The following is a 25,627-nucleotide window of genomic DNA, read 5'->3' as shown; positions in this document are numbered from 1 at the left end:
CACACACACACACACACACACACACACACAAATATTTAAAAAGTAAATAATGTTGCATTCATTCAATGGACTATGATACAGCAGTAAAACATTAAGAAACTAGATCTACATATATTGTGTTGATAGTTGAAAAACACCATGTTGACCAAAATTAACAAGTTGTAGAATGATAGCTATATCTGAATTTTTTTTAATGTGCAAAAAACCCTCTTTATTGTATGGCTGTAAACATACATATAAAAGACCCGCATGAGAGTGAAAGCACCAAATACAGACAAGTGGTTACCTTAGACGTAAGAGGGAAAAGAATGAGACCAGGAACAGACAGGCACACAGGAGGTGAACCAACTGTAACTCGATTTTATTTCTCATCAGGAAAGAAATTTAATACAAATGTCAAACTAATATGTCAGGGCTAGGTGGAAGTCTGAGGAGTCTGTTCTTCGTCCTTTTCTGTGTGCTTAAAATCTTTTGTAATAAGAAAACATTTTATACTAAAGCTTAGAACTTTTTACAGTAAAACACACTCGAAAGACTGCTACTCTCCCCCCACCTTACCAGAACGGTTCCTGTAGGATAAAAGTGAATCCCGTGCTTTCCCCCAAAACTCCTGGCCTAGCCTTTCGTTTCTTTCTCTATATCTCTGTTAACGATTTTATTAGGAGTGAAACCAAGTGAGATTAATAATCTAGTTAGTGTTTCCTTAGTGCTTTGGATTTTATTGAGCAGTTTCCTAGAGCTTCTGAAAACTGCGATTTGTTTTTTAATCACATTCATAGAAACTCAGTCTGACTGAAAGATGAGACTAGTGTAATTCAGATTTTTATTTTGAATAAAACTGTTGCCTTCTTTGGGAACCCACCATACTCAAAAGCAGAGTGTTGGGTAGACGCTCCAAGTAGGTTTCCCTTGCTTTTAATGTTCTAGAAGTCTGACTCAGAATCTTTCTCCTGTTGGATTGTTTGTTCTTTGAAAGTGAGCACTGTGCTGTAACTGTTTTGACCTTCATAAGACCTAGAATGATGCAGTTGATGGTTATGTGGTAAAAATTAATTGAAAAAATAGCACAACTTTGAATCTCATGGTACACTTTCCACAGCTGCCTCTGTTTATACTGTGTTGGTTAATAATGTGGCCTTTTATTTCCTTATATTTAGTGATTTAGAATCTAGAAGAGAAGTAAAAAAAGAAGAAGGTGAAGCTTTTGCACGAGAACATGGACTTATCTTCATGGAAACTTCTGCTAAAACTGCTTCCAATGTAGAAGAGGTAAATGGCCCATTTAAATGTTCATCATCTTTTTTACTTAATTGGAATGTATTGTATGCTTTCGTATTCACTTTTTGATGTCTCTTCTAAACCTTTTTAGTCTTTATTATAGAGTAGGAAGATTCCTTCTGTTTGAAATGCCTTGTCTTACAGCATTCGTCTTAAATCAGACTCCTAAATTGTATTCTGAACCTTCTCTCTAAGCCAAAATGCTTTAACACATCTTTGTATATATTTATCCTGAGAGGGAAAAAATAACACTAAAGAAATTTAGAAAGGTATCAAGACACTAAACATTCGTAGCTATTTGTATCTACTTTTTCTTAAATAGGGAAAGTATTCTTACTGTGTAGCGTGCAAAGCATGGGAATTCTGCCATCTTTAGTTAAATTTAAAGTGTCTCCGTTATTTTCATTGATCAGCCTGAACTGCTACAAGTTTTCTGGACACATCATGTTCTTTCATGCTTTTTGTATTTGGGTATGGTATTTATATACTATACATAGATGAGTAGGCAGTTAATTCTCTCTAAGGTAAAAGTATTGCCTCATTCTGTTTTATAACAGGCAGGAAAGAGGCTGGGGCACCTGGCAAGCTTAGTCAGTGGAGCATGTGACTCTTGATCTTGGGGTTGTGAGGTTGAGCCCCACATTTGGTGTAGAGATTGCTTAAAAACAATATATTTAAAAAAAAAATGCAGGGAAGAGGCTAAGAAAATAAGTAATTTGCCTAGAGTAATGCCACCTTCTGGGTAAGAATCTTAGCAGCAGCTGCAAAAAGGGACTCTAGAAACTAAATGATTTAAAAATCTCCTTTTTCTAAGGATAGCAGAGATGAGGTCCTAGACAGGAGCTAACACAATGCCTTTCATGTAGTAAACAGTGAGTAAATATTTATTAAGAATGTACTTGGAGCTCTTTGAATTAACTTTTGAACCCAGAAATAGACTACAGTTATTCAACAGCATTGATATTTTTGCTGGAAAATTATTTCTTAGGTAAGATTTTATTTATCTCTACTTGAAGAGATGCTCTATGACTGTCCTCAATGCATTTCCTACATTTCCTACAACCACCAATTAATGCTTTACCAGTTGCCGGTAATTACAGTTTGATAACGTACAAAAGTAATATTGCATTTTGCACAGCAAATCCAGAAATTTGTTCTGCCTCTTTGTTCAACTTAGAATAGACATGTAAAGGCACCTGTTTCAGAGAGGTACTCCTTTACTAGAGGTGTTCTATTTGAAACCATAAGGGCCGATGTGTTGTGGAGATTGCAAGACCTCTGAAACATATCCTTATTGATTGTTATTGATTTTCTTATTTATTTTGAGAGCCCTAAAGCCAGAACTGTTTACATTTAGTTAAAAAAACAAACAAACTAACATACTATGAGGCATCTGGCTGGCTCAGTGAGAAGAGCATACAGCTCTTGATCTCGGGGTTGTGAGTTTGAGTCCCACATGGGGTGTAGAGATACTTAAGTTAATAAAACTACTCTGAAGTCGGGATGACAGAGCATCTACTACTATAAAGGACTCCCAGATTTCTGGCTTTGTTTCTGATGATTTTGTTCATTTTTCTTATTCGTAACCAGGCAAATTACTATTGACATTCGGCTGACCACTTAAATAAATTCCATTAATGTTTTGTTTGGCAGCACTTATTACAAAAATCCTGTATATGTGGTTAATAATAATTACATACATTTTATCTTGGGGCGCTGGCCCCTGCGTGGCTCAGTCGGTTAGGCGTCCCAGCTTTGGCTCAGGTCATGATCTCACGGTCTGTGGGTTAGAGCCTTGCATCAGGCTCTGTGCTGACAGCTCAGAGCTTGGAACCTGTTTCAGATTCTGTGTCTCCCTCTCTGTCTCTGCCCCTCCCCCACTGGTGCTCTGTCTCTCTCAAAAAAAAAACCAAAACATTAAGAACAATAATCAATCAATCAATCAATCTGGGCGGGAATTTCCCATACTCATGAGAGAACTGTAATTATGTAAATTAATCTGTTTCAGATTCTGTGTCTCCCTCTGTCTCTGCCCCTCCCCCACTTGTGCTCTGTCTCTCAAAAAAATAAACATAAAAAACATAAATAAATGAATGAATGAATGAATGAATGAATCTGGGCAGGAATTTCCCATACTCATGAGAGAACTTTAATTATGTAAATTAATTTGTCTCTGAGAAGCCAAGGATATTAAGAAATAATCTTTTTAAATCCCATTTTAAAAGATCATAGACAAGCATTACATAATACAATCATCCATGCGATTTTACCTAATAGCTAAAAATATTTCATGATAAAGTATTTTGAGAAGGTGGAGGACCATTCTGTGATCCACAAAGAGCAAAATCAAACCTGAATCTCTACATGACTTAGGAACTTATTGACCATGAAAGCAATAACCAAAGGGCTTCTGCATCTAGAAAAAATGGGAGTGGACTTCCTCACCTCTTCCACCTGCCAACTAAAGCTAAAACTCTGAACATTATATGTAAAACAATTATAAGAAGACCTGAAGGTGGAGAAAACACCATCTAGAGACCTTGGGATCTGAGGAAAGTGACACAGCAGTGATTTCCCTTGGTTTTCTTCAGATCAGGTGCTAGAAAAACTGGCAATCCAAAAAGACCAGCAGGTGCAGGGGGAAAAAGAGAAGCCTACCTTCTAGTCAAAGGTCCAGGAAAGCCTGTTAGCAAGAAAATAACCATTCTACTACAGCCAGACATGACAGAAAATAATGGTGCTGCTTCCACCATCAGCTTGCTGTAATAAGGTTCTCCCACACTCACCATTGTCCTGTGGGATTGGGGTCAGAGGAAGCCAGCAAAAGTATAGGTTTAAAAAAAATTTTTTTTAATGTTTATTTTTGAGACAGAGAGTGACAGAGCATGAGCGGGTAGAGAGAGAAAGGGAGATACAGAATCCAGAGCAGGTTCCAGGCTCTGAGCTGTCAGCACAGAGCCCGACACAGGGCTCAGACTCACTAACTGCGAGATCATGACCTGAGCCGAAGTCAGACGCGCAACCAACTGAGCCACCCACGTACCCCAAAGGTATAGGTTTAAATAAGATCCAGAGTCTCATAATGTAGAACCCCAAATGTCCATATTTCATTAGAAAATAACTCTTCAGAACCAGGAAGATCTCAAACTGAATGAGGGAAAAAAATCAATAGATACTAATAGTAAGATGACAGAGACGTTGGAACTATCTGACAAAGATTTTTTAGGCAGCCATCATAAAAATGCCTTAACAAACAGGAGCATGCCTGAAACAAGTGAAAAATAGTCTCGGCAATAGAAATAGAAGTAAGGGGTACCTGGGGGGCTCAGTCAGTTAAGCGTCTGACTCTTGATTTCGGCTCAGGTCTTGATCTCACAGTTGTGAGCTTGAGCCCTGCATAGGGCTCTGCACTGACAGCATGAAGCCTACTTGGAATTTTCTGTCTCCCTCTCTCTCTGTGCCTCCCTTTCCTTCTCTCTCTCTCTCTCTCTCTCTCTCTCTCTCTCTCTCTCTCCCCCTGTCAAATAATAATAATATAATAATAATAATAAACATTAAAAAAAAGAAATATAGGTAAAAAAAAGGACCAGGTAGAATTTTAGAACTGAAAAATATAATAATTGACAAAGAAAGGTTCAGTGGATGAGATCAACAGCAGAATGAAGGGGACAAAGGAAAGAAATAGTGAATTGGATGATAGACTAATAGAAACCACTCAGTCTAAACTACAGAGAGAAAATGGACTGGAAAACAAAAATGAGCAGTGATTCAGGGACCTGTGGAGCCATAACCCAAATTCTAACATTGTGTTACCAGATTCCTAGAAGGAGAGAAGAAAGATGGTCCTGAAAAAGTACTCAAAGAAATAACAACTGAAAACTTTTCAAATGTGGCAGAAGATACAAACCTACAGATTCAAGAGGCCGAGCCAACTCCAAACAGGATAAACCCAAACAAATTCACACCAAGCCAAACTTCTTCCATAGTCAAATCTCTGAAAGCTAAAGACAAAAATTATGAGAGCAGTGAGAAACACCTTACCAATTCAATGCCAGCAGATTTCTCATTAGAAACCATGGAAGTCAGAAATATACAGCAATTTCAAGAGCTAAAAGAGAACAGTGTTCAGGATTCTAGAACTAGCAACAATACCTTTGAAGAATGAAGAAAAATGAAAACATCAGATGAAAGAAAAGTAAGAATTTACTAATACAAGATCTGCTACAAAAACAGTGGCTAGTGGAAGTTATCTAACAACTGAAATGATAAAAGAATCTTTGAAGGAATACCAGTAACCAAAAGTATGGATAATGGTATATATATAGGAAATATCATAAACCATGGCAGAGAAAGGGGACATCAGGGGAGGTAAGGTTCCTATGACACTCAAATGACACTAGTAGACTGTGATAAGTTATATGTGTAGATATATAAAGTGTAGATATATATGTGTAGATCTGTAAAGTCTATATAAAGTTTATACATATAAGTGCAATTCCTGGAGTACCTGCTAAAAAATTTCCAAAGAGATACACTAAAAACTAGATAAATCAGTATGGAATTTTAAAAAAGGTTCAATTAACCCTCAGAGAGGCAGAAAAAAGAAAACCAAAAACAGCAACAAAAAAATCAAAATGACAGACTTAAGCCCTCACATAGCAATAATTATATGAAATGTACATGATCTAAATACACAAATCAAAAGAAATTGGCAAAGAGGATTAAAGAACAACGATCTGGATGTCTACAAGAAACTCACTTCAAATATAATGATTCAGGCAAGTTGAAAATAAAATGATTGGAAAAGATAGATCACACAAGCATTAATCAGAGGAAGGCACGTGTGGCTCTCTTTAGACTTAACAAAGAAAATTGCCAGAGACAGAGTAGGACGTTATATAATAATAAAAGAAGAGTCTGCCAGGAAGACCTAGCAATCCTAAATGTGTATGTACCAAAGAATACAGCTGCAAGATAATGTGAAGCAAAAACCAATAAAGCAACTGGAAATAAACTAGACAGTGGAATTAAACTAGAAATCGATAACAGCCTCCAATTATGATTATGGATTTGCCTATTTCTCCTTTCAATTCTGTTAGCTCTGGTTATCAATAAGTGATAACTGGAAAGAAAATCTCCAGAAATTTGGAAACTGAACAACACACACTTCTGAATAATCTGGGCCAAGGGGATGTCTTAAAGGAAATTTAAAAATACATTGAACTTTGAATGAAAATGAACTACAACATACTATGCGTACTCAAATAGGAATTGAAGACTTCTCAGCTTACTAAAAAGCATCTACAAAAACCCACAGCTAACATTAGGCTGAATGTTTTACTCCGTAGATCAGGAACAAGGCAAGGATGTCTGTGCTCATCATTATTCAAGATATTGGTGGAAATCGTAGCTAGTGCAATAAAGCAGGAAAGGGAAATAAAGGCAGAGAGGAAGAAGTAAAACTTTTTATTTGTGGCTGACAGGATTGTCTCTAGGAAATTCCAAGGAATTTACATACACACACAAAAGCTAGTTAGTAAGTGAGTTCAGCAAAATTACAAGATACGAGACAAATATATAAAAACATAGTGTATTTCTGGGGTACCTGGCTGGCTCATCAGTAGAACATGTGACTCTTGACCTCAGGGTCATAAGTTTGAGCCCTATGTTGCGCATAGAGTTTACTTTAAAAGATCTATTGTATTTCTGTGTATAGCAATGAACACCAAAATTTAAAATACAATACCATCTATAATCCCACAAAAAGAAAATGAAATACCTAGTATAAATCTAAAAATAACATGTACAGGACAGGACCTGTGTGCTCAAAACTGCAAAATGCGGATGAAAGAAATTAAAGAAGATCTGAATAAATGGAGAGACATACTATGTTCATTGTTTGGAGTATCCTACCTAATAAAGATGTCAGTCCTTCACAAATTGACATAGAGGTTTAACCCAGTTCGTATCAAAATTCCAGTAAGATTTTTCTGTAGATATTGGACAACATTTTAAAATACAGGTAGAAAGGCAAATGACCTAGAGTAGCTAAAACAATTTTGAAAAAGAATAAGGGAATCACTCTTTGATTTCAAGCCCTAATGTACACTATGTGATACCAGTAAAGGAACAGATACATACGGCAGTGGGACAGAATAGAGGATCCATAAATAGACCCCACACAGATATGCCCAGCTGATTTAACAAAGGTGCAGAAACAACTCACAGAGGAAGATAGCCATTTCAAGAAATGGTGTTCTAGGAACAATTGGACATCCATAGACAGAAAAAAAAAAATGCATCTTACACAAAAACTAACTCAAAAGAGATCATACTTTTAAATGTAAAACATTCAGGTACTTACTTTTATGGGGAACAAGGAGAAAATCTTCATCTAGGCATGTAGGCATGCTTGTCACTAAAAGCATAATCCATAAAAGGAACAATTGGTAAGTTCTTTAAAATTTTTGCTCTGTGAATGATTGTGGTAAGAGAACAAAAAGGCAGTCTACAGACGGGGAGAAAATACTTATAAGCCAAATACCCAACAAAAGACTAGTATCTAGAATAAAAAAACTCTCAAAACTCAATAGTTAAAAAAAAAAAAGAAAAAAAGTCAGTCCAGTTAGAAAATGGGCAAAAGTTGGGACCAGAGATTCATCACAAAGGACATGTAAATGGAAAATAAGCACTTAAAAAGGTATTCAACATCACTAGCTGTTAGGAAAATGCAACTTAAAACATCCATGATAGCACACTACACACCCATTAGAATAGCCAAAATAAAAAAGCAACAATATCAAATGCTGACAAGGATATGGAGAAACTAGATCACTCATACATTGCTGATGGGAATGTAAAATGATATGGCCACTCTGCAAACAATTTAGGGATGCCTGGCTGGCCCAGTCAGCAGAGCAAGCAACTCTTGATCTCAGGAGTCCTGAGTTTGAGCCCCATTGTTGGGGGTAGAGTTTACTTAATAAAAAATAAATAAATGTTTAAAAAAAAAAAAAACTAGGGGTGCCTGGCTGTCTCAGTCAGTGGAGCATGCGATTCTTGATCTCCGGGTTGTGGGTTCAAGCCCACGTTGGGTGTAGAGATTACTAAAAAATTTAAAATAAACCTAAACATTCAACTACCTACCAGTTGTATCTCTGAGCACTTATTCCAGAGAAATGAAGATTTCTGTTTAACCCAAAAACTGGTACGTAGATGTTCATAGCATCTTTATTCACAATAGCCAAACACTGGAAACAACCTAGATGTCTTTCAACAGACCAATGGTTAGACAAAGCGATACAGTACGTCCATCCATACCATGGAATACTACTCTACAAGTAAAAAGGGAGGGACAATTGATACATGCAACCACTTGGATGAGTCTCCAGAAAACTGTGCTTAGTGAATAAAGTCAGTCCCAAAAGGTTGCATATTGTATGGTTCTATTTATATGATTTTGATTTTGAAATGACAAAATTGGAGAAATGGGAGCAGATTAGTCACTGCCAAGTTTAAGGAGGGTGGAAGGGAAGTGTGTATTGTTGTAAAAAGACAACATGAGGGATCCTTATAACAGAAATGTTCTGTATCCCTTTGCAACATTTCGATTATGACAACGTACTATACATTTCCAAGATGCTGCCGTTGGGGGAAACCAGGGAAAGGTTACACAAGATCTCTTTGTATTATCTCTTAAATCTGCATGTGAATCTCTAATTATCTCAAAAAGTTTGATCAAAATACACATACAAATACACATACACAATAACCACATACAAACAGCTTTAACCTATTCTTAAAGATCATAGTGGCAATTAAAACAAAAAAAAAATTAAAGATTAAGAAGCCTCACAGTTCTATTAAAAAATACTAATTTGAGAATATGGAACACAGTTATAAAAGCTTAAGTCATATTTTTTGAATTTACAAAGAACACATTTCTTTTTCAAATTACTAAGTTATTAATTTTTTGTTAAATATGGCTCTTTGATGAGTCTCTGTCACATTTCTGCACAGAGCAGATTTTTATACAAACAACCAGGTTCTTCCATGTTAAACATTATGAGTTTTAGCTTATGCCTAACAAATAATAAAGTTACTGTTGGGATTTTATTATGCATACATAGACTTTCTTAGTAAGATTGCTCAGAAGTAATCAAAGAGGGAATTATATTAATATTTAAAGCAAACTCAGTTCATTCATGACCTTTGTGCGTGTCACACTTTAAAACCCAATTAGGTATATCATTAAAGAGCATTTTTATGACGGTATATGTTTATGCATTAGTTTATTTTTCTACATCAGCTGTATTAAAGCGTTTTGGTCAGCTCACAATAAGATTCATGGCACTGCTACTTTAAATCAATTTAAACAGTTGTCACCATTTAAAAAAGTAAACCCATATATCTGTCATCAGGCTTTAGAAGTTATCACCATTTGGACATTTTGATGATCTTGTTTTATTATGTCCTCTGTTTTTTAAGAAATTCCAGAAATATTTTACCTATAAATATTTCATTGGCAGTAATTTAAAAACCTACAACGCGATACCATTATTATACCTAACAAACATAGCAGTAATTCCTTGATAATATCTGATATCAAGTATGAATGGCATGCTTTTTATTTCATTCAGCAATTAATGTTGGAAAACAAGTACTTAGTTTCTCCGAGGTCAGAAAAGACTAACAGGTGTTGTGTCTGCCCTGAGAAGAGGGAAGGAGGAGAGCTAAGCATTTCTCCGGCATCTGCCTTGTGATATGTGCTCAGTGCCAGTGCCTGTGGCAGGAAAGCCAACACCTCAGTGGGAAAGGACACAGCTCATAAAATTGCAGTATACTGTCTCCAAGATGTGAGCAAGAATTAGCCAGCTAGAATTAGGGCGAAAGAGGAATCACGATGAAACATAAGAGCTAAATATGCTAGTTTTACGGGGTCCATAGATTCTTAGTGGCTCAGACTCGGCATTGGAGCACATAGGAAATTAATTTCAGGGACGTTTGCTCTGAGTACAGTGTCTTCTGTTTCTTGCTTTCTAAGGACTTGGATTCGCCTAATCATGCCATCCTCCAGGAGAGAGGCAGTTTAACACAGTGGGTTGAACCTCATGCTCTGGGCTCAGACAGGAATTTCTTCTCAGCTTACTGCCTAACCTTGGAAGGCCCATTTCTGGGAAAGTGGATCATATGAGGAGTTAAAAGAATGAGACAGCTATTCTAGGGGCCCCTGGGTGGTTAAGCATCCAACTCTTGGTTTCAGTTCCGGTCATGATCTCACGGTTCATGAGATCGAGCCCTGCAACAGGCTGTCTGCTGTCAGCACAGAGCCTGCTTCAGATCCTGTCTCCCTCTCTCTCTGCCCCTCCCCCACTCGCTTCTCTCACTCTCTCTCTCTCTCTCTCTCAAAACTAAACATTTACCAAAAAAAAAAAGTTTTAATAAATTAAAAGGAAAGGATTTTTTTTTTTTTTCCAAATCAGTTGTGTTTAGAGCTGTGCTTCTCAGATCACCTAGGAATCCTGTTGAAATGCAGATTCCGATTTGATAGGTCAGGGTGTGGCCTGAAAGCCTGCATTTGGAAGCGGTGGTCCAGCGTCATCACGCTGCTGCTCCTGGGCAGGCTTTGGGGAGTGTAGAGACCATGAAGTTCATTCAGCTCTGTTACCTAACAGAAGAACCTGGCCCACTGGTGTCCTTTCCTCTTCCTCAGAGACATTCCTTCAAACGTTTTCATCCTTTTTCTCTAGTGATTCTTGGCTCTCAGCACGTGATTGCATAATCAAATTTCAACCATTTGAAAAGCAAAACCTGTCATTCCCAGTTCTTGGATGGTCTCTTCCATCCTCTAGTAAGTTCCATCTCTGTTTCCTCATTCTTTTTGACACCTCAGTTCACAGGTCGACTCCTCTACCTTGGCCAAGGTCACCCTGGACCTCCTAATTGCCTATCCTAACAAATGCTTTTCTGTTCTTACCTTAAACAGTCCCTTAGGGATATTTGAATCTTCAGTAGCCTATGTCCTTTTTCCTACCCCTTCATAGTCATGTATTCAGTTAATGTATATTGCTTTCTACTTGTGTCTTGTTATTTCTACTGTTAAATCTCTCTCCAGGTTGTACATTTTTCAGTCCTCTACACTGGTTCCTCTGAGATCTTTCAACACATGAAAATTGAGTGTCGCTCCCCAATTTTATTAAAAGCGTGTGGTGGGTTTTCCACCTCTTCAGAATCAAACTCCTTAGCTTGGAAGACAAGTCCCTTTATTTGCCAACACCACGCGATGTGCTTTCTATATTAAACTACGAGCTCATCAGCTGGGTGGCGCTCTTTAAACCCACCTCCGCAGAAAGTGCTCTCTGCCCTTGGAATGCCCTTTCTTCCTACCGTTTCTTTCAGGGATATAATGAAGCCTCATACCTCCTCTTGGAATGCCATGACACACCCTCCCTGCCCACCCCCCCCCCCCACCAGCCACCACGTACGTGCACACACACTTAAAAATTGTATACTCTCTTCTCTGTGCTCATTCCAGTCTCCTCCTGAGCATGAATTTATCTTTAGGTCTCTATCATGACACTTGGCCACGTTCCTTGAAAACCCAGGCTGTCTTTTCATCTCTGCATCCCCAGCACCTAGCACAGGGTCTCCCCTGCACGGGAGACAACAAATGTTTGCATGATTCACTATTTATTTCATTACTTCAGCCTTGTCTCTCTTACTTCAGTCTTTAATCAGGTTATGCTTTGGTCCCACTGGTTAACATGTAGGTGGAATTCTGTCCTAAATTTACTTTGCCCTAAGCATTCTAAAAGCTGTGTGATTTTTGAAAACCCAAATGATCAGATTGGCTCCTCCTGTGATCAGGAGCTTCCTTCAGTAGCTGCCTGGGGTCTTTGTAGTTCGAAAAGATTTTTTTTAGACCCAGGGATAAATGTAGCAAAGATTATGGCAGGCTAGGAAAAATACCCCTTCCGAAAAGACTCATGCTAACTTTCTGATGATTTCACAATACCCCAGAAGTGATGTATTATAATTGTATATATGTAATTATATATATAATTGTGTATGTGTATATATATAGTTATATATAACTGTATAAATTGTTTTGTAAATTTCATACATAAATATATATGAAATTATATATAAATATAAATATATATATAAATATATATTTTTTCCTGTAATTCCTTCCCTGGTTTTCTCTGTGTATTTTTGCAATAAAGTAAAATTTAATTTTCTCAGAGTTGTACATTACCCAGACTCACAGTATTCTATTTCCTGTGAGACCTACTGGTGATTGTGGTGTGAATAGTGGTTAGACTTTCCATTTTCTAAACAGTGTCTCTTTATCAGATATTCTCACTCTCTTAGCCATTTGATGGGTTATTTTTCCCTATACTCATCAATTTTACTTAGAATGGAAAGTTTATGGGAAATCAGAAAAGTACATAAACATCAAAAATTTTTGAGGCAAAAGTCTAGTAATTTAAAATATCTTAAACTATTAGGGTGCCTAGCTGGCCCAGTCAGTAGAGCCTGTGACTCTTCATCTTGGGGTTGTAAGTTTGAGCCCACTTTGGATGTAGAGATGACTTAAAAATAAAATCTTTAGGGGCGCCTAAGTGGCTCAGTCGATTAAGTGTCCGACTTCGGCTCAGGTCATGATCTCATGGTTCATGAGTTCGAGCCCTGCGTCAGGCTCTGCGCTGACAGCTCAGAGCCTGGAGCCCACTTCAGCTTCTCTGTCTCCCTCTGTCTGCCCCTCCGCTGCTTGCACTCTGTCTCTCACATTGTCTCAAAAACAAATAAACATTTAAAAAAATAAAATAATAAAATCTTTAGGGGTGCCTGGCTTCTCAGAAGAGCATATGACTCTTCATCTAGGGGTCATGAGTTCGAGCCCCATGTTGGGGTAGAGATGAGTTAAGTAAATAAACTGTAAAAAATCAAATCTTTAAAAAAATGGAACATTGGAAAATCAAGACTGGAAATTCCTGGCTTAGCTGCTAACGTCCTAAAAGATAGAGCCAAGATAATAGCTGAAAGCACAGTCAGCTAACAACGCTCAGACAGATTACGGCAACTTGCCAAGCCATCCACACAGATAGGATAGGTGGATTTCTATGTCTAGGGAAAACACATGACTTGTGTAACTAGAAAGATGAACAGTTTCAAAGCCCTTCGCTAGTATTTGTGTCCTGCCCCAGTACTGGAAAACCAGCAGACTCACTTTGCATCGAGAGGACATCTTGCTCGCCTTGGGCTGCCTTCTAAGTGGGGGAACAGGCGTTGCCGTAGAGCTGGAATGTGGTGTGAACTGAAGGCTTAGTTCTCCCCTTCACCCTGTTCTCAGTGCCAAGGCTACCACACAGCTTTCCGCGGGAAATTTGACTTGACCTTACGAGGCTTCCAGCATCCTTTGAGGAGTGTTTAATAAATGTTTGTTACTCTCCTCGCCTGGTTAGAAGATTTTGCTGACTAGCAGCAGTTCCTCGCCCCCTTGTTTGGCCATCACCCTTAGGGAACTTGAAGGATCATCTAAGCCAAGCTGATTTTGAAAGTTATAACCATTTTTTCTCCTAAGCCAAGGTAGCTAAACATTACTGGAGAAAGTCATGCTGATAAGTGCATATCACACACTTACACACTCACACATTCATTGTGCACATTCATACATAGGCACACAGTTATGTAGATCAACTGCCAAGAATTTCCCACTTGTATGTGACATAAGCATTAGAATTCCATGTGTCTAAAACAAACTCTTCATTCTCTCCTTGAAATGTGATTTTTTTTTTCCTTTTTTACTTACCTCAGTTCACAGCATACCCGTCCATGTCAGTCACTTCAGCTAAAACTGGAATCATCCTTCAACACCTTACCATTCTTGCCCTGTTCTTTACCAAGTCCTGTTAATTTCTCCAAAGTAGATATTAAGTTTGATCTTTACTTTCCATTCTTGTCACCACTGTTAATTTGGCAGGCCTTCATTTCTTACCCGGATTATTGGTTTAGACTGTACTGGTCTCCTTGTTGTCAGCCAGCCTTTCTTCATAGTAAAATAATAAAATAAAATGAAACATAATATAAATGAAAATTCCCTTGAGTTGTGTTAAAGCTAAGAAGTGATCCTGATAAAAGGAAGATAAATATGGACAGGACGTTAATCCTGCTAATCTTGCTACTGCTGCAGTTGTGTGTGGTCTTGGGCGAGTCATTTCTCCTTCTGCAGCCCACTCTTAGAGAGTCCTCCCTCTATAAAATGAGAGCTTCTGTAGATCAGTGGGTTTAGCAGTGGCCCTCTTGCTTCTAATGAAACACAGAAAACCGTGAAAGAAAAAAAGCAGAGGGGCGCCTGGTGGCTCGGTCGGTTAAGCGACTGACTCTTGATTTTGGCTCAGGTCATGATCTCACAGTTAGTGAGTTTGAGCCCCACATCAGGCTCTGTGCAGCTGTGCAGAGCCTGCTTAGGATTCTCTCCTGCTACCCCTCCCCTGCCCACACACACATACCCTCTCTCTCAAAATAAACTTAAAAAAATAAAGACAGAGGAAGATATGCCATGAAAAATGAGGAGGAAAGAGGAGGTTCATAGGGCTCTCCCTACTTCCTTCTTCACCCCAAGAGGTGGCCCCTGCATGAAATATAATTTGAAAGCCATTGTATTGGATAATGTATGTATGAGTTCTCTCTCAGTGAAACTAAAATAGAATCAGAACATTCTTTTTAAGTTCATTTATTTATTTTGAGCGAGAGAAAGAGCAGGGGGAGGGGCACAGAGAGAGAGAGAGAGAGAGAGAGAGAGAGAGAGAGAATCCCAAGCAGACTCCATGCTGTCAGCACAGTACCTGACACGAGGCTCAGTCTCACGGTGAGATCGTGATCTGAGCCGAAATCCAGAGTCGGATGCTTAACCAACTGAGCCACCCAGGCACCTCTAGAATCAGAACATTTTAAAGCCACAGAATTTGAAGGAGTTTTGTGTTTAAACTGCCTAATCTTGAATTCTAGTCTAATGTTCTTTTCACAAGACTTCCCTGTCTTTGCATATTTAAGTCTGCTCTCAATATATTTGATTCTTCAGTACTCACTATACACATTTTATGTTGCTCACTTTATTTTCTAAGTTTATTTTGAGAGACAGCAAGAGCAAGTGGAGGAGGGGCAGAGAGAAAGGGAGAGAGAATCCCAAGCAGGCTCTGCACTGTCATTACAGAGCCTGATGCAAGGCTCAAACCCATAAAAGCATGAGATCATGACCTGAGCCAAAATCAAGTGTTGGGACGCTTAACCGACTGAGCCACTCATGCACCCCTCTCGCTTACTTTTTAAATGTTTGCTTTTTATTTTAATTCACTGAAGAGTATCAATCACTATTTCTTTCCTTGAGTCTGCAATGTGTCAAGGCACATTCACATACAGCACGTGTACCCTCTTCTGTTGTCCCCACACGCCATTGCCCGCACACCTTCCTGATGGCGAAAGCTAGCAAGAAGTGAGTTCTTAACTATGCGCCAAGCACTGTTCTCAGTGGTCTGCGTTCATCCTCCCAAAGACTCTATGACATAGGCACCATTATTATCCTCATGTTAACAAGAGGTGAAGCAGTGGGTCCAGAGCAACACCTCCAGTAAGAGGTGGCACTGGAGCTTGAACCTGGACGGTCTGGTTCTAGAGCCCCACTTGTGGCCATTCCGCTAGCCTTCCTGGCATAACTGCTTCATCCCACAGAGTTTCTTAGAAACAAATGAAAGAAAGTACATGCATTTCCGTATTTTTATACATACTGTAAATTTCTTCCAGAAATAATGCAAACTTGTGCAAACGACTTAGCAGGTTGACTGGCCCATAGTGAGTACTTAGTAAATACCGGTTGTCACTAGATTCAGGTGTCAGATGGACACCTGTAATGTTCATGGCATTGATTAGGAAATGAGAAGAAAATTAAACAGCATTTTAGTTACTTCGTGTTTCCCAGTTCTCAAAAAGAAAGTAGACTCACTGATTTCCCAGGATACTTTACTGTCTAGCATCTATTCAAGATGTTTATTTTTTTTTAAAGATTTTGTTCTTAAGTAATCTCTACATCCAACATAGGGCTTGAACTCACAACCCCGAGATCAAGAGTCGCGTGCTCCACCAACTGAGCCAGCCGAGTGCACCTGTTCAAGATGTTTAAAGGAAACTAAGATACTTTGATTTATTTGGAATTCTTACCTCGCAGATGTTAGACATTTTTTTGTTGCCACCAGATGGCAGCATGTTACATAAGGAAATAATTTAAAATCTTCTACTCTGTTGCAGGCAATTTATTTTCACTATTTTGCTTTAAAAACTGTTAAACCATAAGAAAAATGACATATTACTCTATTTTCCCCTTTGCCTCTATTCTGTCTCGTCGGCTGTGAAGAAAGGCTCTCTTAGCACGTTGTCCTTGGCCTGCATCTGGGCCTGCCTTAGTCCCGCCCTGCACACGTTCTCCCTCTGTCAGCGCGGAAGGTGTATTTTTCCTGCATCTTCAATAGAGATTTAAGCCCCTGTGCTCAGATTCTCCCAACTAAATTGTTTTAGTTTGGCAGCAGTAGGAATTGTATCCACCTCTCCCCTGTATCTTCCATAGTACCTAGGGAAGTGCTGAGTCTAAGGTAACAATTTAATAGGTGCCCTTTCACCCAAGGGTGAAATGACAAATGATAGGCTATGCATCAGCTTGTGTGTTGAATATTTATTTGAATGTAATGCATATGTAGTTCTTTATGGTTATGTTTATTTTAATGTTTGCTATGGAAGTCACTGAAAATTTACTTAAATTTGGGTATTAGGACCATTAGATAACTGCTGCCAACGGTTGAAAGATTAGTGTCAGAGGTGGAAGGCAATTGATGGCTAACGAAGGTGAAGGACTGACCGTGGCAATTAATCAAAGTAGGGCAGAGAGGGAGAGCTAATGGTGAAATGAAGAGAGAGTGGGGCCTCTGATACTGGCGTTGAGTCCCGGGCAGGAAAGCAAGAGGCTCACCAAATGCACTTGGCTACCTGGAAATCTGTTTCTACTTCATAATTGTGGACCTGCCTAGATAGTGTTTGTTTCACAGTGCTGATAACAAAATCCTTTGACCTGGGTTTCTCAGCCAATGTTTTCTTCTTCTTCCGCAACCTCTTTATTAATATTCAGATTTGACTGTCGTTCTGATGTTCCTGCTTACCGTTCCGACTGATGGGTCACAAAGCCCGCGGTGATCTTGCTTTGAAAGTATTGCACTAATGTTAAAACTTTTCTGTAGGTGTGCCATCAGCTTGCTTCATTTTTCTGATAATAAATAGGTATTGCAGATTGATTCCCTAGGTTACAGCCTCTCCTTAAAGACGAGCCATCATCAACAGCGCCATACTCCATCCACCATCGGGAGCTGTGAGATTCCACAAGTCTGCTGCCCCCACAGCTGCCGCCCTATGCAGGCTCCCCCATTGCCTCTGCCTCTGATACTGCACATGCTCATCCCCGCCTCCCACTCCCAGACACGCCTTCACACAGGCTCCCCTTTTCTTCCCCCTGCCCCCACCTCAGAATTTGTTTGTATAGCTTGGGAAATCGAAAAAGTGAAACTGGTTAAAATTGGAAGGAATTTCAAGTTTAAGACTGTCCTGTTGAAAGCACGATGAGTTTTAATGTAAAGGTTTGTAGTAGTATCTAGTTAAATCATTGCTCATTGCCTCATTTTTGTCTGTGTTCTAGAGGCATTTCACATTGTTACATCTCTGCCTTGAAAAATACATATGGGGACTGCTTTTTAGTGACTAGAACAAAATGAGCAATTAAAATACTAGCCAATTATTGTAAGAGGTATGTCTTGTCTTTCCGACTTCTTAACGTGCTTGCAGCTTTAGGGGACAGCTATTGTCTGTAACACCCAAGGCTCGTATCTTAGAAGTTTCATTTCGTGGCGAATAAGCCTTAACAGTGTTTGGTTAATTTCATTATATTTGGGGATTCAACAATTTGTCTATAGCCGTAGACTTTTAAAACACGTGCACTGATGTCTATGTTTATTATATTGGGTTTTAAACTGAGGACTCTTTAAAATTAATCATTAATTAATCATTTAATAATACATATTAAGTATTATTAATTTTGCTGCCATGTAGATAAAACAACCCATATATACGTGTGTGTGTTCTTATATATGTTTATAACACCATATATGTTATATATGCCTGGAGGGGGTGGAAGATATTTCAGTGTTTGCAATATATAATCATGAGTTGGATGGCAAGTAAATGTAGCATTGTCTGAAGACGATTTCATTGAGATGGTGGGAATCATGAAAGAAAATATAACCATTTGTTATATTTCAATTGTGATGAAATTAACTACGTTTTTTCAGATCCAAAATACATCTTAAGTTCATTGGGTACAATTGTTCTTAAAGCTACTTAATCAAGTATTAAGTACTATTCATGTAATAAAATTAGAAGTGACTTAGGAAATTTCATATAGCGTATCTCTCTGGAGCCAGTTTTTAAAATAATTCATCAACAGATTAGGGAAAAAGTCCATTTATTACATAAATTGGCACAGGTAATGACTTTCATGGTACAAATGCCTGTTTGTATGAACTCGTTTATGGGATCCTGCAGTTCTGTCTGATGTTCTAGGGAGATGTACACATGCGGGTGTCCCTTCAAGGATTTCCAGCCCTGTGAATTTATGAATCTGTTGACTTCAATATTTAGTTAGCCTGGTTTCTAAGGTCATCGCCATAATTGACATGTTATTGGAAATAAAGTTAAGTTTTCCTTTATTTATAAGGGTTAACTTCAGTTTTGAAGAACGTGAATCAATTCATAGTTGGCCGGAAGCCAGTGTCTCCTTCACGTCGCTGTAACTCAGCACACACACGAAAAGCGCACTCGCTTCCTGAGTGCCTTGTGAATCTGCAGTGATTAATTCTTCTCATTATTTTGCTGCAAATTCTCATGACCCTCTCTGATGATTCGATCAGCCACTTAGAGTTTATGCATATTCATATCTCTGCGCTCCTGCCGCAGTCGCTCACGTCTCCTTCGCTGACTGGTGTGTTCTTGGTGCAGTAATTGAGCCGCAGTAGATTGATTACTCTGGGGAGCTGTAAGGCCTTTAAAGGTGAAAACATATCAGTCCTGTTAATTAGGAAACAAAAGCTCCGGTGGCAAGTTCAGCAGTCAGATGTTTCCAGTGTAGAAAAGACGAAAGGTATGATTGGTTCCTCTCCAGGAACCTGTTTACTTTTTAAATTTGGAATTAAATCTGTATCAGTGCTAGTGGAGAATAGCCTGGTTTTGTGGATTTTCATAGACTGCCCACTGAAGAGGACCTGGTTTATAATATTAATACTATGATCTGTGACCTCTCAGATCGGATTGGTTGGAAAGTGAGTTTATAAACCCCTTCTGTAGCATTGGCAATATTTATGTAAAATGCCTTAATATTTATTTTTTATTTTAGTTATTTTTTTTAATGTTTATTTTTGAGAGAGAAAAAGAGACAGAGCGTGAATGGGGGAGGGGCAGAGAGAGAGAGGGAGACACAGAATCCGAAGCAGACTCCAGGCTCTGAGCTGTCAGCACAGAGCCCGACGTGGGGCTCGAACTCACGAGCCGTGAGATCATGACCTGAGCCGAAGTCGGACGCTCAACCCACTGAGCCACCCAGGCACCCCACAGTTAGTTATTTTTTTAAGTAATCTCTACCCCCAGCATGGGGCTAAAACTCACAAACCCGAGATCAAGGGTCAGTCACATGCTCTACCGACTGCTTCATATTTTATATAAATATAGAATGCTTGTGGGTTAGTTTTGGTATTTAGAGGCTTAATCTGGTTTAGTATTTTAACACTGATTTTTTTTGTCAACTTAGTAGTTGCTATGTGGAAAAAGGGTGAAACTTTATTCAGTGTGGCATAAAAGTTGAACAGTTTTTATCTCTTTATCGTAAGTTTCCGTTGATTCTTTCCCTCTTAAACTGTGTGTTAAGTAATACGTTGTCCTGACAAAAACGATCCTGTGTGGAACAGTGGCCTCTGAAAGTAAACTCGTTTCAACATGGAAGCCTTTGGAGTTCATCCTCACTGACGTCTTTTCCTCATGTGTGCTCTTCTCATTATGGTATTTCTGTGGCACATCCCCTCCCCGTCCCCCAGGGATGAATTTTTCTTTTGGGATATAGTTCATACACCATAAAATACGCCCTTTTTCAGGGTGTGATTCAGTGGGTTTTAGTGTATTCACAGAGTGGCATAACCATCACTACTGTCTGATTCCAGAACATTTTTATCACCCCAAAAGAAACCCCATACGCATTAGCAGTCACTCTCCATTTCTCCTAATCCCAAGAATCTACTTTTTCTCTCCATGGGTTGACCTGTTCTGGACATTTCAGTAAATGGAATCCTACCATGCGTGGTCTTTTATATGTAGCTGCTTTTACTTAGCATGATGTCTTCAAGGTTCATCCACATTGTAGTATGAATCAGTACTTCATTTTTTTTTTTGAAGGCCGAGTAATACTGTATTATAAGGTTATACCACATTTTGGTTTTCATTCATCAGTGGACTAACATCTGTGTTGTTTCCACTTTTCAGCTGTTGTTACAAATAATGAACATTCATATACATCCTTGCCTTGTTGTTGATCTTGATCTTTAGGAAAATGTTCAGTCTTCACCACTTGCTGTGATGTTAGCTGTGAATTTTTCATAGATGCTATTTATCAGGTTGAGGAAATCCCCTTGTGGTCCTATTCTGTTGAGTGTTTTTATCATGAAAGGTTGTTAGATTTTGTTAAATGCGGCTTCTGCCTCTTTTGAAGTGATCATATGGGTTTTCTCTTTTATTCTGTTGGTTAATATGGTGTATTACATTGGTTGATTTTCTTGTATGGAACATCATGATATTCTACAGAGTTTTTATATAATGTTTTACTGTTGTGGTTTTATATAATTTGAATCAGTTTCTCTACTTTATATTTCAGGCATTTATTAATACAGCGAAAGAAATTTATGAAAAAATCCAAGAAGGAGTCTTTGACATTAATAATGAGGTATGTGTGTGTGTGTGTGTGTGTGTGTGTGTTATTGGCTAATATTAATTTAGAATTGAATTTTAGTTACATAGATTCATGATTTTCTGTTCTTTTTAATTCCTAAAATGAATTTATGACGTCAGTTAACACACTATGATCATCTAACCAAAAATTTGTTATGTTTCTAATGGGTAAATGTTTATGTTCTAATAGAGCATCACTTTCTGAAAATGGATTAAAATAAGTAACCCTATCCATTTATTGCAAGCAATGCAAAATAAGATAAATCCTCCAAAGAGAGGAGAAATTCTACTTTCATCCACACGTCCATCTGGTGTCATCTGCTTTGGGGAATCATTTTCTAGTGTGTAAATGCCCATACTATGTTACTAATGCAAGATGCTCTCTCTGTTGTCTAGTATGAAAGAGGGACATATCTAGTTTGGAAATTACTCCCTGTATAGCATCGTATGTTTTCATGAGACTAATATATGTAATTGGCAATTAGCGTTGTTTTTGGTTTTGTTTTTGTCCTTTTTGTAGAATTATTTTGAGCCAGTTTTGAGGAATATGATTAGGATAAAATATAAAGCCTCGATTCTGACCTAAATCCCCACTATGCATTTATTCTTATTTATTTCAGAATGTTTATTGAATATGTAGTATATTATTTAGTCTTACATAAATATCTTTGCCATTCCCGTGGTGAGACTTCATGCTTCCAAGAGAAAAACCCTTACTCCTCCTACAGTTGGAATTAGGAAAGCTTTGTGTTAGAAATCCTTTACTGCACGTGTGGCTCTTGGCCTGTACATGAGCGAGGCTCTTCATTATTTGCCTCCATATTCTTTGCTAAAACAGACGACCGTTTGCCTGAGGTTTCCAGAAAGTACTCGATTTTCTCATTTCTTTTAATTCGGAGGAGTATGTTTTCTCAATCCTATCTTCTGAGCTTACGCGGCAGAAGATTTTGAGTTAATTTAAAGACGACACCGTGCGGAGACTAATGCCGTAGAAACTGAACAGCCCCTGGGCCTCTGTTTCAAAGGGCACGCTCACTGTTTCTGCCTGGTTTCATATAGTAGCTGACTGCTTTGCTGTGCCTGCCGCAGCTTTGATTGTAATGTGCTGTCAGGAGCCAACAGGCCGTGCGATTTATTTGGCCCGGTGCCAAGTCTGACTCCTTGATTCCTCAAGAAGCTGCTACCAGCCCAGAGGGGGCAAAACCAATGAGCCATAGGGCATGCTTTTTATTAAAGAGGAGTCAAAAGAGCGAAAAGAAACCACATCAGCTGCTGTCAATACTGAGCTAGTGCCAGAAACCCCAAGGCCACTACCGTTGCAGAACAACTGCCAAGCACTATAAATCTGAGATTTACTGTGACGTCAAGTTTCCTTAAGAGCTTAATTTCTGAAGCTACCGTATTACTTTGCTCAAAGTGTTGTATTTTTAGGTAAAACCCACTTGAGGGAGTGCGGGTTAAGACAGAAGTGTGAGTTTGATGAATGAAAGAACTACTCTGTGTGTGGCTTCTTGGCAAGCTGCCATGTCTTTGGGGATCATAGAAATTATTGATGACACAGAACACTCATATGCCCTTAGCCCGTACAGCTGACTCAACACGGAACAGAAATGCCGTCCAGAGAAAAGGCCTTACGTTGTATTGTGGAGCCGCGCAGACTCTGCCTGCGTTTCTCTCTCAAAGATTACCGGCAGACCCGCTCTCAGACAGTTTCTCCGTCGTGAGAATGCCCTGAAGGGCAGCGCTGCCTGGTTCCCGTTTACTCCTAAGTACCTGGTGCGATGAGGAATTCTTTTCAGAAACATTTCCACGGGATTATTTTTAAAAGGAAGGAACATCCCAGCCCCTGGGAGACACTCCTTCCGGTGTTGCGAAAATCTGCTTCATCTGTATTGTTTTTCTGAGTTGTTGGGTAAAATCATGTCCTTGGGAATTCCACGGGGTTCTTTAAATGTAGTTAAACCATATTATCTGGTTGGATCCCGTTAACTTTTTTCTTTTTTTTTAATCCCTTTCCCCTTTTATTTCAGGCAAACGGCATTAAAATTGGCCCTCAGCACGCTGCTACCAATGCCACACACGCGGGCAATCAGGGAGGACAGCAGGCCGGGGGCGGCTGCTGTTGAGTCCGTGTTTACTGTCTCGCTGCCCCAATGCGGCTACTCACTTCCTCTTTCACTCTGTCCTCCTGCTCAGCTGCGACATGAAACTGTTTGAAATGGCTTTATGTCACAGGAGACTTTAATCCTTCAAATTCTTGTATAACTTTGAATAAATGGTTAATGTTCACTTAAAAAGACAGATTTTGGAGATTGTATTCATATCTATTTGCATTTGATTTCTAGGTCAATTGATGTGATTATTTTTGTTAAATGTTGTCTTGTGCCCTTACCTATGAACTGAACTGTATTAAACACTACAGAGTCATCTTGAGCATTTTAAATCAGTTTGTGTGGTTAGGTTTCCCAACACCCGTGGTGACCTAATGTTTAATATTACAGAACTGTCCTCAAGAAGTTTGTCAGTTTTCAAGGCTATAAGGAAAACCAGGACTCCTTTAATTCTGTATTTATCATTTACTTTCTGTATATACAGTTTAACCTGCTTGGGTGTAATTTGCCAAGCTTGAATTCTTTAATGCATTTGCATAAATTCTATACTGTTTAGAGCTTAAAGCTACAGAAGCATTGTTAGGAATCGCTCGGACACTGAATTTTAAACTTTTTGACATTGTTAACAAGCATGTTCATCCTTTCTTGTCACTAGTCCAAGAAAATATGCTTAATGTACATTTACTAAAGGCTATGTGTGCGTTAACCTGTTTTAATGCCAAAAGTTTGCTGTATGTCCACAGTTTCTTTAAGATCTCTTCGGAAAAGGATTTGTTTGCCTTAATGAATACTGTCGGGTAAAAACACAGTATAATGAGTGAACTGGGCAGAAGCACGAACTCCCTACACCTGAGCGACTCCAAGAAGAATGAATGTCCACATTTAGATGGCGCATTGTGAGGACTTTAATCTTTCCTTCAACACAATAATGTTTTCTTTTGCTTTTATTCCCATGATTTCTAAGTATATTTTTCATGCAGGACAGTTTTTCAACCTTGATGTACAGTGACTGTGTAAAATTTTTCTTTCAGTGGCAACCTATAATCTTTAAAATATGGTAAGCATCTTGTCTGTTTTGAAGGGGATACGACAATAAATCTACCAGATGGAAAATCCTGTTGAAAGTAGAAAAGCTTTAGTAATTTACTCAGTGTGGTGGTTTTTATCCTTTTTTTTTTTTTTTCTCTCTCTCCCTTGGTCTATAATGAAATTGTTACAGCAGTGCAAAATAAAATCCTATGTATAAAAGTGTTCTTTTTTATTATGACCACATCCTTTTTTAATGTCTTTTTGTAGTCCACGCTTTTATGCTTATTTAAAAAGCAGATCTTTTAAAGGGTCAGTCAGCATGTTTAACACCCTTTGTAAAAATTTTGCTTAAACGTGATCACCCTCTTCAATACTGAAATTCTTTTGGTTGCTGACGATGGAAGGAAGTATTTCCTACTTCTCGGTGAGCACAAAGGTGCATACAAACTATAAGAAGGGTTAATAAAGAAGTTCTAAGTATGAACCTACTTTGAATGCACTCACTTCAGCAACTCTCTGCAGGTGTTCCCTGAAGATTCAGCAATACTCTGTCAAAGGTCTGACATCACTCTTGCGGGAAATCACCTAATGTTATCTTGGTTTGATTTCACTAGCTCCTGGAGGCCAGAGGGACAGGTGAGAGAAAATCAAGTTTCCCGAGTATTGTTATTATCAACTTGTCTTTCCTTAACGTGCACAACTCAAATGTACTGCTCTTAACAATTCACGCTCCTCAGTGATGAGTAGAAGAAGTCGGGGCAACATGGGCTTGTTATGCTCTGCGCCAGGAAGGGGATGCGTCTTTGGAAACTGCTGTTTTTAAGCCGTTGTTAACTTTTCCAAAAGCTTAACGTGTTTCTTTTCCACGCTGTGTCCCCTAAGCGTAAGAGGGGAAACTCCTGGTAAAAACAACAGCAGATGAGCACATGTGTTTTCATACCCTAAGGAAACACGGAGCCCTCCTACGGCCCCTACCGCAGCAACCTTAGTCGGCTTTAGTCTTGGGCAGCAGGGGTGAGTAGTAGACTTCTATAATTTGTTACTACTTTCTCTGCGAATCTCATCTGCCCTTCAGAAATACATGCGACGAATCCCTCCGCGTCAGTTGACAAGAGCAGTTGTCA

General features: G+C 38.8%; 1 protein-coding gene across 4 annotated transcripts in view; it reads left to right on the top strand.

The window, feature by feature from the left end:
* RAB2A (RAB2A, member RAS oncogene family) overlaps positions 1-24,510 on the top strand; it is an 85,863-nt gene extending 61,353 nt beyond the window's left edge. The window contains exons 6-8 of one of the 4 annotated variants that reach the window (XM_049633373.1): positions 1,158-1,269; positions 21,290-21,358; positions 23,394-24,510. In XM_049633373.1, the coding sequence (XP_049489330.1) occupies positions 1,158-1,269; positions 21,290-21,358; positions 23,394-23,489 (277 nt within the window). In that variant the 3' untranslated portion in view covers positions 23,490-24,510. The other 3 variants (XM_049633372.1, XM_049633374.1, XM_049633371.1) reach the window with 3 other exon arrangements.
* Positions 24,511-25,627: the final 1,117 nt, after the last annotated feature.

The sequence above is a fragment of the Panthera uncia genome, chromosome F2, assembly GCF_023721935.1.
Source record: "Panthera uncia isolate 11264 chromosome F2, Puncia_PCG_1.0, whole genome shotgun sequence".
Classification (NCBI taxonomy): domain Eukaryota; kingdom Metazoa; phylum Chordata; class Mammalia; order Carnivora; family Felidae; genus Panthera; species Panthera uncia.
The sequence above is the reverse complement of the archived record's forward strand: the minus strand, read 5'-3'. Positions and strand labels throughout refer to the sequence as shown.